Consider the following 17,309-nt stretch of genomic DNA (forward strand, 5'->3'; position numbering starts at 1 on the left):
AGAACCCGGACGTCCTGGAAGGTAGAGAACCCGGACGTCCTGGAAGGTAGAGAACCTGGACGTTCTGGAAGGTAGAGAACCCGGATGTTCTGGAAGGAAGAGAACCCAGACATTCTGGAAGGTAGAGAACCCAGACGTTCTGTCAACATGTCACTGAAAGAAACCACCTTCTAGATTCATGGAGGTCTTTTCTGAAAGTTTTAAACCAAACTCCTTTGGCTTGTGTTCCTTTTAGAATATTTAGCATTTAGAACAATAGCGGTATGTAAAGGATTTCTCTGTTTTCGTAGCAGTAATAGGATGACGATCGGAGCAAGTTGTTCCGTCTTCTCGAGGCTGTAACCCCATACATGCTGCTGTGATTAGACTTTTGTTGGACTAGCAGGGTTTTCTTGGCATCATACAGCAGCGGTTTGCCTTGTGCTGTCTGTTCACCCATAGATGGAGCTATTTAGGCCATAGCTGGACCCTTTCAGGTTCTACCACTCCGGGTCAGAGTGGATCTGAGAACAATGACAATGAAAGGATTGTTCCACCTTCCCAAAAGCCCACAGGAGAGCCTCGTCACCGGATGCAGTTTAACATCATGCCCAGTGTAGATGTGGGAATAGACAAACTTGAATCTATCGTGAATAAAAAGTACGATACAGGAGAGATACCGGATGCTTTATCAAGATTTGTATTCATTATCAAGTATTCATAGCCATACCAAAAAAGGCGGGACCCACAGAATGTGAACTGCACCCCACAGTTAGTCTTATGAGCCACAGAACCAAACTCATGTTGAGAGTTTTGATGAGCAGAAAGCGAAGAAGCATCCATGAAGAGATATCAGATGAACAGTACGGCTTTATGGAAGGAACAACCGTACAACACCATATATATCTTTGCTTTATCGATTATTCAAAGGCATTCGATAAAGTGCAACATGACAAGCTGTTTACGATCTTCAAACAATTAGACATCAAAGGAAAGAAACTTGTCCATGCAACTTGTACTGAGAGCAAACCGCCACAGTGAGAGTAGACTATGAACTGAGTGAATGGAAAAAAGTCAAGCAGGGAGTAAGACAGGGATTTATATTATCACCAGATCTGCTTTCACTGGATGGTGAAACGATATTATGGGAAATAAAGGATGTACCAGGCATAACAGTCAATGGCCATAATGTCAAAAACATCCAGTATGCAGATGATTCAGTGTTGATCAGTGAGACAGAAGTAGGAATCCAAAATCTTTTAAATAAAGTAGCAGTAGAGAGTGAAAGATGGGGTTTATCCCTGAACACAAAGAAAATGTTCACCATGACAGTATCAAAGAAAACAGAGCTGCCCGTATCTAAGATAACAGCAAAAGGAGACAACATCAAACAGACCGAGAATTTCAACTACCATCAGATGGAGATCACCAGGAGATGAAGAGATGTACTGTCATAGCCAGAGATGCTTTTAACGAGAAAAAGACCATCTTCATGAATACACACATCAGTACGCCGACAAAACTAAGAATCCTCAGATGCTACACCTTGTCAGTCCTGCTATATGGATGCGAAACATGGACAATATCAAACAATATGCAGAAGAGACTCCAGGAAACAGAAGTGTGGTTCCTACAAAGAACGCTAAAGATATCGTGAGTAGAAAGAGGAACCAATGAAGAGGTGATTACCAGAGCAAATACAAAAAGAACAATGGTGGCAACCATCAAATGTAGAAAAATTACATTCCTAGAACATGTGATGAGAAATAGAATAGAGAATGTTGCAATAACAGGCAAAATAGAAGAAAAGAAAGCAAGAGGACATCAAAGACACATACTGTCAACATCAAGGACAAATCCATGGAAGGCAACACTGGACTAACATATGGCAGAGAACAGTGGAAAGGCACGGTGGTCTACGAGATTTAAAGACACCTGAGAAGAAGAAGAACAAGCAGCATGTATAGACATGAAGTGGTAAGTATTTAGATAGTATAAAGTAGTACTTTTAGAATGATAGTAGTACTATAGACATGAAGTAGTAAATATTTAGATATTATAAAGTAGTACTTTTAGAATGATAGTAGTACTATAGACATGAAGTAGTAAAGTATTTAGATAGTATAAATTACTAAGTTTAGAATGATAGTAGTAGTATAGACATGAAGTAGTAAATATTTAGATATTACAAAGTAGTACTTTAAGAATGATAGTAGTAGTATAGACATGAAGTAGTAAGTATTTAGATAGTATAAAGTAGTACTTTTAGAATGATAGTAGTAGTATAGACATGAAGTACTATTTAGATATTATAAAGTAGTACTTTTAGAATGATAGTAGTAGTATAGACATGAAGTAGTAAGTATTTAGATAGTATAAAGTACTAAGTTTAGAATGATAGTAGTAGTATAGACATGAAGTAGTAAGTATTTAGCTAGTATAAAGTACTAAGTTTGGAATGATAGTAGTAGTATAGGCATGAAGTAGTAAATATTTAGATAGTATAAAGTACTAAGTTTAGACGGACACCAACAGAGGATTCCAGCAGCACCTGAACGCATCACTGATGTAGAAACACACACCAACACACTGGTGTGACGTCAATGCTGATTGGCTGAGGAGTTTGTCCTGACGGCAGCCTGTTGCCTGGCAACGATCAGCAGCCGTGAGAGGACACCAGGAGAATCTGGCTCTGGTCTGGAGGGTCCATGTTCTCCCTGACGGGGTCTCCATGTTCTCCAGCCTGACCTGCTGAGGTCACCTGTCCAGGCGTGAATGTGGTGTTCCTGGTCACCTGTCCAGGCGTGAATGTGGTGTTCCTGGTCACCTGTCCAGGTGTGACTGTGGTGTTCCTGGTTTCCTGTCCAGGTGTGAATGTGGTGTTCCTGGTTACCTGTCCAGGTGTGAATGTGGTGTTCCTGGTTACCTGTCCAGGTGAACCCTGAGGACGAAGTCAGGACGTTCTCTGGTCATTCTGACCTACAATCCTCTGCAGCAGTGACATCATAGACGATTCCTGGGAGAACCTGTTTCTACTAAAGAGAACCAGTTGTTTGATGGTTCTTTGAGGAACCTTCAGAGGTTCTTCAGAGAACATTTTACAGAAACGGTTCCAGAAACGTTTAAAGAAGCAGCTCCTGAAGATCTTATTTTAATGATGAAGGAACCAAGTTTGACTGGTTCTCTGTGGTCCACTGACTCTGTGTGTGTGCGTGTGTGTGTGTGTGTGCGTGTGTGTGTGTGTGTGTGTGTGTGTGTGTGTGTGTGTGTGTGTGTGTGTGTGTGTGTGTGTGTGTGTGTGTGTGTGTGTGTCTGTTTACGGTGACGCACACACACACACACACACAGATAATAAGCTGAGTTGTGATCACTTCTTTCTCTCTAATCAGGTGATTGATGACCTATTATCCTCCCAGAGTGTGTGTTACTGTGTGTGTGTGTGTGTGTGTGTGTGTGTGTGTGTGTGTTTTATTTGTGGTCGGTGACGTCAGAGGCTGAATGGGGGGCGGAGTCTGTCTGACGGAGACAAAGACGACGAGGGGTCATTAAACACACACACAGTAACACACACAGTAACACACACACACTAACACACACACACACCTCTCCTCCATGTGAAGCTCTTGGCCCCGCCCCCTTCCACAGGAAGTTGTTGCTAACAACAAAGCATCTCCGTGGCGACGGTTAACGAGCCGCGGGGCGACCGAGGTCGGAGGTCAGAGAGACACTGGTCATGTGACCTGCTATGGGCAGAAAACTAGCCTCTGATTGGTTGATTCTAGCTGCACAACATCCTGGAACCTCATCAGGTCTCAAGGAGCTTCTTCAAGGACCCTTCCAACCATCAGAGTCTTTTCCAGGACTCCTCCAGAACCTCCAAGATGTTGTCCAGGACCGCTCCAGCCTCAAACAGAGTCAACGGCTGGAAAGGGTCCTTGAGAAAGTAGCAAAGGTCCTTGAAGAAGTAGCAAAGGTCCTTGAGAAGGTAGCAAAGGTCCTTGAGAAGGTAGCAAAGGTCCTCGAAGAAGTAGCAAAGGTCCTTGAGAAGGTAGCAAAGATCCTTGAAAAGGTAGCAAAGGTCCTTGGGAAGGTAGCAAAGGTCCTTGGGAAGGTAGGAAAGGTCCTTGAGGAGGTAGCAAAGGTCCTTGAGATGGAAGGTAGCAAAGGTCCTTGGGAAGGTAGCAAAGGTCCTTGAGGAGGTAGCAAAAGTCCTTGAGGAGGTAGCAAAGGTCTTTGAGGAGGTAGCAAAGGTCCTTGGGAAGGTAGCAAAGGTCCTTAAGAAGGTAGCCAAAATTCTTGAGGAGGTTCTGGGGCTCTTTTCCAGGTTCTTATAGACCTTGACAGATCCCAGAAATTGGCGAGGAGGTTGACCCAGCAGCTGAAGATGTTCCAGGAGACCTTGAGAGGGCATCGATGCTCTAAATGATCCTTGAGGAAGTTCCAGGCGACCTTGAAGAGCCTTTCCAGGACTCTTATCCCTCCTAAATATACATCATCAAGGACCATTGGAGTCTTCTCATGGGTTGTTAGGACCTTCTCAAGGACCCTTGGAACCTCTTCACCTGAACCTCCTGAACACTGATGTCTGGAACCTTGTCAGGGATCCTGGAACCTTTCAAGGACTACAGAACCTCTTTACTTCCTCCTCAAGGACCCCTGGTGTCTCTGAAGGACACCTTGAACTCTTTGGGAACCCTGTCAAGGACCATTCCAGTCCAGTCACTAAACTCTGGCACCTTCTCCAGGACCTCTGAGGCCTCCTCAGAGCATCCCATGGTGCTCAGGGTCTTTGAGAATCCTCCAGGATGTGTGTGTGTGTGTGTGTGTGTGTGTGTGTGTGTGTGTGTGTGTGTGTGTGTGTGTGTGTGTGTGTGTGTGTGTGTGTGTGTCGGTCGTCGGGGGCGACAGCAGGAGGAATGTGTGACATCACAACCCTGAGTGGTATAAACTGCTCGTCCGGCGTCGGCACAGAGACGCCGTGGTCCTGACAGGACAGAAGACCCGACACCAATAATTAATAGATTTTATTGGAGAAAAGTGATCGATTGATCGACGACCAGCAGAATCTTCTCTGGAGTTTTTATTCTGTTGATCCTCAGTAAGTTCTCCTGCTTTATTTCTGTTACTGATCAGATTTATTGGTCCTCTCAGGGATCAATAACACTTCTGATCAGCTGATCTGTTTACTGTAAATATGTTTTAATTTAATGGTTTTATTGAACAGCTTCATCTGAGCTCATCAAAGCTTAAAAATTATTTAATTTAAGAGTTAAGTCCAGCATAATTTGAATTTAATTTCATGATAAATCTGTGTAGAATAAAGTCTGAATGACTTCCTGATGTTATTTAGTTAAAGGATGTGTCTGATCTGAACTCTGTTTCATTTAACGAGGTGTTTTAGTGTTTTTGAATCATGTTTTTAGTGTAACATCATGAAAATCGATCAGTTAAAGAAGTTTTATCTCATCTCTGAGAATAAAAACGCTAAAAGAATCTCACACTAATCAAACTGATTGATTATTTCCACCTGAGCAGCTGATCGATCCATAGATTTCTGATCACTGTGTGAAGGAAATGTTTAAAAAGGCTTTGATTTTTTTTTTTTTTTAAAGTTCAGTTTTGGTTGATTTTGTTCTACGGAAGAAAAAATAGTAAATTATAGAAAAACTTAGAGATAAACTGATAAATAAAGACAGAATCAAAATATGAAACACAAACAAGTGAAGAAAAATAACATAAAAACACAACTTTCAGTCCAGATCCTCAGATTAATGTTCTGTTTCTACATATGTTTTTATGTTTATTTGTGTTGCCAATGATTCTGTCTTCATTCTGTAAAAATACTCAGTTATTTCAAGTTATTATTTGTAATAATAATAATTATTATTAGCATTATTATCCTTTATTAAGACTTCCATGTTTTATACTTGTTTGTGTTTTATGCATATTTATTTATTTTTAGGTATTGATTTACATTTTATATTTATTGATGTATTGTTGTTTATTTATATTTATTTACTTGTTTATTTTTTCTTGACATATTTATGCTGATCTAACTGAAAAATAAACTTTAACGGTACGTATTTATTTATTTATTTGAACCTATTAATTTATTTGTTTGTTTATTTTACATGTTGTTTCATATCTACTCCACAGCAGTCCTTAAAATATGATTAAGAATCAATAAGTGATACAGGAGGCAGCTTAAACTACAGCAGAAAAAGATTAACAAAAATAATGATGATAATATAACAATAACAATAATAACAACAGCAAAAATAATAATAATATAATGATAATAATAGTAATAAAAAAAATAATAATAGTAATAAAAGAACAGCCAATCACAGTGCAATGTGGTTGCGTCGTCATGGTAACGTGTGTAATTTATTCCATAGTATGTTTCCTCCAAACAAAGATGGCCGCCTCGTTATCTTCCTCCTCATTCGTTCCTCTGCTACTCCTCTTCCTCACCATCACCGTGGAGATGAGACCTTCACCCCACCGAGACGACAAACAGGTGGGAGATCATCACCATCATCATCATCATCATCATCATCATCACCATCATCACCATCATCATCCTCATCCTCACCCTCGTCATCATCACCACCATCACCATCAAGATCATCACCATCATCACCATCATCATCATCACCATCATCACCATCATCATCACCATCATTACCACCATCACCATCATCATCATCACCATCATCACCATCTTCATCAAGATCATCATCACCATCACCATCATCATCGTCACCATCATCATCACCATCATTACCACCATCACCACCATCATTACCACCATCACCACCATCATTACCACCATCACCACCATCATTACCACCATCACCACCATCACCATCACCATCATCATCACCACCATCACCATCATCACCATGACCATCCCATCATCATCATCATCATCATCATCATCATCATCATCATCATCATCATCATCATCATCATCATCACCATCATCACCATCATCACCATCACCATAAAGATCATCATCACCATCATCATCATCACCATCATCACCATCATCATCACCACCATCACCATCATCACCATGACCATCCCATCATCATCATCATCATCATCATCATCATCACCATCATCACCATCATCACCATCAAGATCATCACCATCATCATCATCACCATCATCACCATCATCATCACCATCATTAGCACCATCACCATCATCATCACCATCATCACCATCACCATCATCACCATCTTCATCAAGATCATCATCACCATCACCATCATCATCATCACCATCATTATCATCACCATCACCACCACCATCACCATCATCACCATCACCATCATCATCACAATCACCATCACCATCACATCAACATCATCATCATCACCATCACATCAAGATCATCATCACCATCACCATCATCATCACCACCATCACTATCATTATCACCATCATTACCACCATCACCATCACCATCATCATCACCACCATCACCATCATCATCATCATCATCATCATCATCATCATCATCATCATCATCATCATCATCCTCATCCTCATCCTCACCCTCATCATCATCACCATCACCATCACCATCATCACCACCATCACATCACCATCACCACCACCACCACCATCATCATCATCATCACCACCATCATCATCACCACCATCACCACCATCATTACCACCATCACCATCATCACCACCACCACCATCATCACCATCATCACCACCATCATCACCATCATCACCACCATCATCACCATCATCACCACCATCACCATCACCACCACCACCACCATCATCATCATCATCACCACCATCATCATCACCACCATCACCACCATCCTCACCACCATCACCATCACCACCATCATCATCACCATCACCATCACCATCATCATCATCATCACTAACATTGTTATTGATCACCAACATTGATCACTGATATTGATCATTGCTATTGATCATTGATGTTGATCACTAACATTGATCACTGATATTGATTATTGACATTGATCACTGATGTTGATCACTGATATTAATCGCTAACATTGATCACTGATATTGATCACTAACATTGATCACTGATATTGATCACTAACATTGATACTGATCACTGATATTGATCACTAATATCAATCACTGATATTGATCACTAACATTGATCACTGATATTGATTACTGATATTGATCAATGATATTGTCTCTGCAGGTCAGGTTACACTCTGTGTTTGGCTCTCATCTCTCATCTCTAATCTTGGCTCCGCCCGCATCTAATGACACCACAGAAGGATCGGGTGGACACCCCGCCTCCTTGTCCCCCTCCCACGGTGCTGCGAGGGGATTGGCTGACGGGAGCCGGGAGGCGGTCCCTCGGTTCTTCCTCGACTTCCTGCGGCGGCAGAACAAGATGAGGAGGCGGAGCCGCAAGTCGATGGTGGGGGGGCGGGGCTGCTTCGGGATGAAGATGGACCGGATCGGCTCCATCAGCGGGCTGGGCTGCTAGAGGTGTTACCACGGTAACCGCCTCAACAGCGCGTCTGTTCACCAACTGGTCCTTCTAACTTCGTGATGTCACAGCAGGAGAGCTGACGCTGCATGACCTCTGACCTCCACCTGGCAGAGACTCCATGTTGGAACTCACCTGTAGTGAGGTAGACTCAGGTAGACCGTCCTACCTCTGACCTCTGACCCCTGGCTACAACACAGCCAGCAGTGTGTGTGTGTGTGTGTGTGTGTGTGTGTGTGTGTGTGTGTGTGTGTGTGTGTGTGTGTGTGTGTGTGTGTGTGGATGTGTGTGTGTGTATGTGTGTGTGTGTGTGTGTGTGAGAGAGACACCCATGTATTAAACATGCAGATGTGTGTGTTTAGTGTGTCTTTAACCCTCATGTCATCCTGCAGGTCAAATTGACTTGTTTTAAAGTTTGAAAATGTGGAAAAAAATATATTTTCACAGTGAAACTTCTAATGTCCACATTTTCAACATTTTTTTTTTAAATCTCTGAACATTTTTTGGTGGAAACAAAGAAATGTTAAAAATGTTTCTTAAGAGCATTCACAAAAAAATCAACCAAAATCCAGCGAATTTTGCTGGATTTTGGTTGATTTTTATGTCAATGTTCTTAAAGAAAATATTACAAGTTTTACTGATATATATGGAATCACTTTAGATAATATTAGGAATTTTTTGGAAGATTTTTACTCATTTTTTGAAAACATTTACAAGAATTTTCTTGCCAAATATGGGGGATTTTTTTTTTTTTAAATTAAACTTTTAAGGGAAACTTTTCAGGATTTATTGGAATTTTCTTCCTGAAGGTTTTGCAAATTTTCAGAAATTTGGGGATTTTTTTCAGACAAGGAAACAATATTTTTTGGTGCCCATAAATGAGGACAACAGGAGGGTTAATGTGTGTATACTCTGTGTTTAATGTGCTTAATGTGTGTTTAGTGTGTTTAATGTGTGTTTAGTGTGTTTAATGTGTGTTTAGTATGTTTAATGTGTGTTTAATGTAGTAATGTGTGTTGACATGCGGACCATCTTCCGGCTGCAATAAACTAAAGAGAACTTCCACTTGGCTGCTGTTGTTTATTCAGTCTAAATATTTGTTTGATCAATAAATGATCACACACATATTTAGTATTAATAATTAATATGCATTAAAGCTCATGAACTGGTCTTTGAAGTGTCAGACCACAGTGGAACATTCATTCATGTTTATTGTCCAGGAATTAGACCAGATCGAGCATTAGCAACATTAGCTTGCTATTTAATCAATAATAATGTTAATTATTGATGCTGGAGGCAGGTTCCTCTGGTCATTAGGTCTTTAAATAACTTTAATTCTTTATTATTTTAAAGTGCAGCTAATACTAAATCTGTATTCGATGTTCAGAGACTTCTAGATGGGTTCATTTTTTATTTGAGAAGACCATAAATCGGCTGTTGTCGCCCCCTGAGGGCAGCAGCAGGAATATAAAAGACTAAAAATCCACCCAACAAGCAGTCATCAGTGTTTTATATGTGAGCCGATTTAAAGACCGTTGATAATACACTCAGATGAACACACTCAGGTCGTGATTTCGTCGTCCATGTCTTCGGGACACGTTAAACCAGATTAAAGTCCCGGTTTTCTGAACGGACTCTGGCTCTGAGCGGATTCTCCCCTGTCACGTGACGAGGCCAGCAGCCTCAGCTAGCGGGGAGCTAGCCGTTAGCATCCAGTCGGACCGACAACACGGAAACGAGCCCGGCTCGGACTCTCCTGCTACGGGACGTCTTTTGTGCTTCCAGCGCGCCTCTACCCGCCTCCCTCCGCACTCCCGGTTCCTCCTGGTTCTTCCCGGCTCCTCCTCCGTCCTCCTGGTTCCGGACCGGCAGTTAAACCCGAAACATGTCGGCGGTGCAGCGGATGAAAGTGGCGAACGAGCGGCACAGCAAGACGATCACACAGCGGGGACACGTCCAGAAGACATCGGTACTGACGGCAGGCTAGCGGCTAACGGACAGCTGATAACGGATAACGGCTGGGCTCACCGTGTAGCCGGAGTGATGTTCGGCTGTGACCGGTCCGATGAGCTGAAAATGTGTTTTAAAAGCCCGACAATCGAGCATTAATTCAGGCTGGTGGAGGAGAATGGAGTCCAGGAAGCAGCTAGTCGCTAACTACCTTTAGCTTTAGCAGGGAAAGCTAAAGCTGCTGGTCTAAATCAGCAGCGCGTTTAAATGTCATAATAATAATAATAATAATAATAATAATAATAATAATAATAATCCGGTTCTGGCGGTGGTCCGGTTTCATTGACTGATGATTGTGAAGACAGAACTGGAGCCAGACTGCGGTCAGAAATCTGGGACATTGATGTGAATTTAGCGCCCATGAAGCTAAACGATCCAGAACCAGAACTTTAAAACCTTTATTTTAAAGCTCCACAGACGGTTTTTTTATTCGGCTCACATATAAAACGCCGGTTGTCTCCTATCGAGTGGATTTTTCCTGTCTTCTGTCTCTTCTCTGCCTGTAAACACTGCAGTGGGTGGAGGACAGGTGTAGCAGGAGGGATGCTGAAGTCTTAAATCAGTTAGATTCAAACATTAGAGACATTAAAGAAGGTCTCTAGACGGTTTGACAGACGACGGGTTGTCTCACTTTATGGGGCTTTTGTCTCCAAACAGGGTAGATATTAAATGTGCAGATTTATGAATGGAGTTTGGTGGCAGCAACTCACAGCTCCTGGTTTTAGAAGAAATACCTGTGAATCTAGCAAACTGACTTGATTTCTTAAGGGAAGTTTTTGAAGCCGTTAAGTAGGTTTTTAAGGTCTTTAGTGAGGTTGTTGACGACTTCAGTGGATTATTCAAGACATTTAAGGACATATTTGAGGTCTTTATGGAGGTTTTTGAGGTCTTTCACAAGGAGTTTGAGGTCTGTCAGGAGATTTTCAAGGTCTTTCAGGAGTTTTTTGAGGTCTTTCATTGTTTTTTTTCTGAGAGGTTTTTTAAGTCTTTAAGTAGGTATTTAAGGTCTTCAATGAGCTTGTTGATGACTTCAAATATTTATTTAAGACATTTAAGGAGATATCTGAGGTATTTCAGGTCTTTATGGAGGTTTTTGAGGTCTTTCACAAGGAGTTTGAGGTCTGTGCGGGGATTGTCAAGGTCTTTCAAGAGTTTTGTGAGCTCTTTCATTGTTTTTTTTATTAAGGGAGTTTTTTTTAAGTCTAGGGTTTTAAGGTCTTTAATGAGCTTGTTGACAACTTGAATGATTTATTCAAAACATTTAAGGACATATATGAGGTATTTCAGATCTTTATGGAGGGATTTCAGATCTTTATGGAGGTATTTCGGGTCTTTTTGAAAGTTTTTGAGGTCTTTCACTAGAAGTTTGAAGTCTGTCTGGGGATTTTCAAGGTCTTACAGGAGTTTTATGATGACTTTCATTGTTTTTTTTCTTAAGAGGTTTTCGAAGCCTTTAAATAGGTTTTAAGGTCTTTAATTAGGTTTTTGACAACTTCAGTGAATTATTCAAAACATTTAAAGACATATTTGAGGTATATGAAGTCTTTATGGAGATTTTTGGGGTCTTTCAGGAGTTATATGAGGTCTTACATTGTTTTTTTCTTAAGTTAGGTTTCTTAAGTCTTTAAGTAGGGTCTTAAAGTTCTTAATGAGGTTGTTGGTGACTTCAGTGAATTATTCAAGACATTTAACAAGATATTTCAGGTCTTTATGGAGGTATTTCAGGTCTTCATGGAGGTATTTGAGGTGTTTATGGAGGTAATTCAGGTCTTCATGGAGGTATTTGAGGTCTTTATGGAGGTATTTGAGGTCTTCATGGAGGTATTTGAGGACTTCAAGGGGTGTTTTTCCAGTTTTTAAATGTTCTGTGAGTGAAAAGTGACAAACTGGATTTAAGGTTTTTATAATTCAGATTTTAAAATGCCAGTTTCACTCCTTGTCTCAGAAGAAGGTGTTTATTTTGATGTTAAACTAGTTTCAGGCTTGTGTGCTGAGCTTAGCACTACTGTTTCCTCTGTTAACATGCATTAGAAGGTCTTTCCATCCAGTTGCTGTGTGTAGACAAAACCTGATGGACGACAGCTAATTAGTATTTTCATCCATTAACTGATTAATCCTTTGTAGAGCTGCAGAAATAGAGAACTAGGTTTGTTTAAGTCATGTTTTCAAGCTAAAGTGTCAGTTATTTGATGGTCTGGCTACTCTTCCTGGTTATGAAGCTACACCAAACATGTATCGCCATCATTTAAACCGACACTCAGTTCTAAAGTCCTGTCGAAATACATTAGAAGAAAAAGTTGAGATTCGCACCTGTGATGGTGTGACGTGATTGTTTTCAGACTCCACGTTTTTCTGTTTTCCAGCGACCAGTAAATGACGATAAATCTCCGGTGGGCCCGTGGCTGCTCGCGCTCTTCGTCTTCGTGGTTTGTGGTTCAGGTGAGTTTGTCAGGAACACATGGATCCAGGTGTGATGCAGATGTGTCCAGTCGCTCAGCAGCTCTGCTTCATGTTGAGGGTTTTCTGCAGAATTCTGTCACACGTTTATTTCCACAGATACCAGATTAAGGTCTTCAGGAAGAAATTTCAGGTTTTGGGGTCTTTATGGAGGTATCTCAGCTCTTTATGGAGGTATTTGAGGTCTTTATGGAGGCATCTCAGGTTTTTATGGAGGTATTTGAGGTCTTTATGGAGGCATCTCACGTCTTTATGGAGGTATTTGAGGTCTTTATGGAGGCATCTCAGGTCTTTATAGAGATATCTGAGGTCTTTATGGAGGTTTTTGTGGTCATTCAGGAGGAGTTTGAGGTCTGTCAGGAGACTTTTAAGGTCGTTCAGGAGGTTTATGAGTCCTTTCAATGGGTCTTTAAGTAGTTTGGGGTTTTTCAGAAGGAATTCAAGGTCTTTAAGTAGATTCTTGACTTCTTTAGGAAGATTTTAGAGGTTTTTCAGGAGGTTCCTGAGGTCTCAAGGGACGTTTTTGAAGTCTTCAAGTTGAGAGACATTTAACCCTTTGATACACAACATATTATTCAATGGAAAATGGGTATCTCTTGAGCCATGTTGTGCAGCAAAGGGTTAAGATTTTGAGATTTTTAGGTCCTTCTGGAGGTATCTCAGGTCTTTATAGTGTATTTTTCAGGAGGAGTTTGAGGTCTCTCAACAGATTTTCAAGGTCTTTCGGGAGTTTTATGACATCTTTCAGTGGATTTTCAAGGAGTTTGAGGTCTTTCAGAAGGCATTCAAGGTCTTTCAGTAGATTTTTGACGTCTTTAAGAAGATTTTAGAGGTCTTTCAGTAGATTTTTGACGTCTTTAAGATGATTTTAGAGGTCTTCAGTAGGTTTTTGAAATCTTTAGGAAGATTTTAGAGGTCTTTCAGGAGGTTCCCGAGGTCTTAAAGGAAGTTTTTCAAGTCTTTTAAGTTGACAGACATTTAACCCTTTGATGAACAACATGGGCCAGAAGAGACCCATATTCAATGGAAAATGGGTATCTCTTGAGCCATGTTGTGCAGCAAAGGGTTAAGATTTTGAGATTTTTAGGTCCTTCTGGAGGTATCTCAGGTCTTTATAGTGTTTTTTCAGGAGGAGTTTGAGGTCTGTCAACAGATTGTCAAGGTCTTTCAGGAGTTTTATGAGATCTTTCAGTGGGTTTTCAAGGAAGTTGAGGTCTTTCCAAAGGTATTCAAGGTTTTTCAGTATGTTTCCAATGTCTTTAAGAAGATTTTAGAGGTCTGTCAGGAGGTTCTTGAGGTCTTGAGTGAGGGTTTTGGAGTCTATAAGTAGAGACACATCTAACGAGATATAAATTTTTAAGGTCTTTCATGAGGCTGGTGACCACTTCAATGAATTATTTGAAACATTTAAGGAGATATTTGAGGTTTTTAGGTCTTTATGGAGTTATTTGAGGTCTTTGTGGAGGTTTTTCAGGTCATTCGGGAGGTGTTGAGGCTGCTCAGGAGATTTTCAATGTCTCTCAGGAGGTTTATGAGTTCTGTCAGCGGGTTTTCAAGGAGTTTGAGGTCTTTTAGAAGGTATTCAAGGTCTTTCAGTACGCTTTTGAGGTCTTAAGGGAGGTTTTTGAAGACTTTAAGTAGGCTTTTAAGGTGTTGAATGAGGCTGATGATGACTTTAATTATTCAAGACTTTTAAGGAGATATTTGAGATCTTCAAGCAGGTTTTTGTGATATTTCAGGAGATTATTAAGGAGTTAAAGAAGATTTGGGGGCTTACAGGAAATTTTCTGTATGGGTTTAATTGAAGGTCTTTATGGCAGGTTTTAGAGGTCTCAGGAGATGCTCCAGTCCTTCAGAAGGTTTTTGAGGTTTTAAGGCAGGTTTTTAGGTCTTTCAGGAGATGTTCCAGTCTTTTAGAAGGTTTTTGAGGTTTTAAGTCAGGTTTTTACGTCTTTTGAGAAGCTTATGGGGTCTGGACAAAGTGTCTGGTGCTTGGATATTTTGCAGAGCTCCCTGTAAAGATTGTTTTTGTGGATGGAGGCGTCTGAAGCATCTGAGAGGACAGTTTGGCTAATCTGTTGCCATAGTTGCAGTCTGTGTGCTCCTATTGGTCACAGACATGTTGTGGAGGTTTTCATCTGTGGTGAGAAAAGATCGTCTAGGATTCATCGGTCAGTTTCAGTCCTGCAGACGAACATGATGCCTCTAAAATGTGGATTGTTTCACACAAGAGTAGTTCAAGGACCATCAGAAATTTCAGGACAGGTCTTTGTGTTTTTACACTTTCTGATTGATTAACGGTCCTATTCAGTTTTTTTTCTTTATATTCTGAAGTTTAAACCCTGACATGTGTGTGCATTTGTGTGTTGCAGCCATCTTCCAGATCATCCAGAGCATCAGGCAGGGCATGTGATGACCTCTGACCTCGGAGCTGAGCCTGTCGCATGGAAAGGGCGGGGCACGTTGCCTTCATGGCCCCGCCCATCACACACATACACACACACACACACACACACACACACACACACACACACACACACACACACACACACACACTGGTCTGTCTGTGTTTGTTAGGAACCTCAGTGACTTCAACCTGATTCCAACCTGAACCCTGGAACCAAGTCTGTTCATGTCCCCACATTGCAGCCGTGTCCCCACATGGCGGTCGTGTCCCCACATTGCAGCTGTGTCCCCACGCAGTGGTCGTGTCCCCACAATACAGTCGTGTCCCAACATTGCGGTCATGTCCCCACATTGTGATCATGTCCCCACACGTCTGTCGTGTCCTTACACAGCTGTCGTGTCCTGACACAGCGATTGCATCCCCACATTGCGGTTGTGTCCCCACACTGCGGTCGTGTCCCCACACTGCGGTCGTGTCCCCACACGGCGGTCGTGTCTCCACACTGCGGTCGTGTCCTTACATGGCTGTCGTGTCCCCACATTGCAGTCGTGTCCCCACACGGCGGTCGTCTCCCACAAGTTGGTTGTGTCCCGACACGGCAGTCGTGTCCCCACACGGCGGTCGTGTCCCCACACGGCGGTCGTCTCCAACAAGTTGGTCGTGTCCCCACACGGCGGTCGTCTCCAACAAGTTGGTCGTGTCCCCACACGGCGGTCGTCTCCAACAAGTTGGTCGTGTCCCCACACGGCGGTCGTGTCCCCACACGGGGGTCGTGTCCCCACACGGCGGTCATCTCCCACAAGTTGGTCGTGTCCCCACACGGCGGTCGTCTCCAACAAGTTGGTCGTGTCCCCACACGGCGGTCGTGTCCCCACACGGCTGTCGTCTCCCACAAGTTGGTCGTGTCCCCACACGGCGGTCGTCTCCCAGAAGTTGTCGTGTCCCCACACAGCGGTCATATCCCCACACTGCGGTCATGTTCCAACACGGCGGTCGTGTCCCCACAAACACAGACATAAACACACTCGTTCCTGTGGCGTTTGAACTGGTTTCTGTTCGACTGTAAGCCAACCTCTCTGCAGTACATCACTGTTTGTTTGTTTACTTATTCAGTGTCGATGAAGCTGATCAGTTATTGATTATTAGTTATTGATTGCTGTCCGATGAAGTCTTAACCCTTCCTGCTGTCGTCTGTGGTTTACAGGGACACGCTGCTGTCGGCCGTTAGCGGTCAGTCCTCTGTCAGGCTCATTATTTAATCATATTTATGGAGAAGTTTTGCTGTAAATGATCTTTGAAGAGACAAAACAAATGTTTCAGCAAAGGAACAAATGAAAACTTTATGCTGCTAAAAACAGGTTAAGAATTGAAATATAATTTGACAGTTTCTGTGAGCGTATTTTTAAGACCACTTTGAAAGTCTGATAGAGACGATTAGTTTGTTTTCTAATGAATATGTGTAGAACCATCTGTTTTCTGTTAGAACGATGGATGTTTGGGATTTAAAATGTGACAAATGATTGATGTTTCAGTCAAATGTCTTTGTTTATTATCACAGAAAGCTGAAGGAGCTGTTCAGGTGGATTTTTGCTTTAAAATGCTTCAACAACGTGAATGAACTTCCAGCCCTGACGCTGTAGAAACGGACCTTTAGAGCAGGTCCATGTTGTGAAGTTTTAGTGAATGAATCAGTGGAAGGTGGTTCATGTTTGGAGGAAACGGCAGCGTGCTCCTTTAAACCCACTGATCGTTGGAGCAGCAGCAGACGCCACATCTCAAGTTGTTTTTGCTGTAAAATGATTGAAGGAGTCATGTTGGTGTGAAGCAGTCGGAGGCTCCACGCTCCGCTTTTATACAAAATAAACCTCAGATATTTTCTCTACTCGCCTCCAGCTGCTCTTTGTTGTCCAGCAGTCTGTCTGTGAGCACATTCATGAAACC

General features: G+C 42.0%; 2 protein-coding genes across 2 annotated transcripts; both read left to right on the plus strand.

Annotated features, from left to right (window-relative positions):
* Positions 1-6,397: 6,397 nt before the first annotated feature.
* nppcl2 (natriuretic peptide C-like 2) lies at positions 6,398-8,491 on the plus strand. Its single transcript, XM_055007603.1, has 2 exons — positions 6,398-6,499; positions 8,198-8,491. The coding sequence occupies exons 1-2, from the start codon at positions 6,398-6,400 to the stop codon at positions 8,489-8,491; spliced, it is 396 nt and encodes a 131-aa protein (XP_054863578.1).
* A 1,702-nt stretch (positions 8,492-10,193) lies between these two features.
* zgc:85858 (uncharacterized protein LOC405879 homolog) lies at positions 10,194-17,250 on the plus strand. The gene is made up of 3 exons (XM_023293416.3): positions 10,194-10,463; positions 12,868-12,943; positions 15,334-17,250. Exons 1-3 carry the CDS (start codon positions 10,380-10,382, stop codon positions 15,372-15,374), a joined length of 201 nt encoding a protein of 66 aa, XP_023149184.1. The 5' UTR covers positions 10,194-10,379; the 3' UTR covers positions 15,375-17,250.
* Positions 17,251-17,309: the final 59 nt, after the last annotated feature.

This window comes from Amphiprion ocellaris, chromosome 23 (assembly GCF_022539595.1).
Source record: "Amphiprion ocellaris isolate individual 3 ecotype Okinawa chromosome 23, ASM2253959v1, whole genome shotgun sequence".
NCBI classification, from domain to species: Eukaryota; Metazoa; Chordata; class Actinopteri; family Pomacentridae; genus Amphiprion; species Amphiprion ocellaris.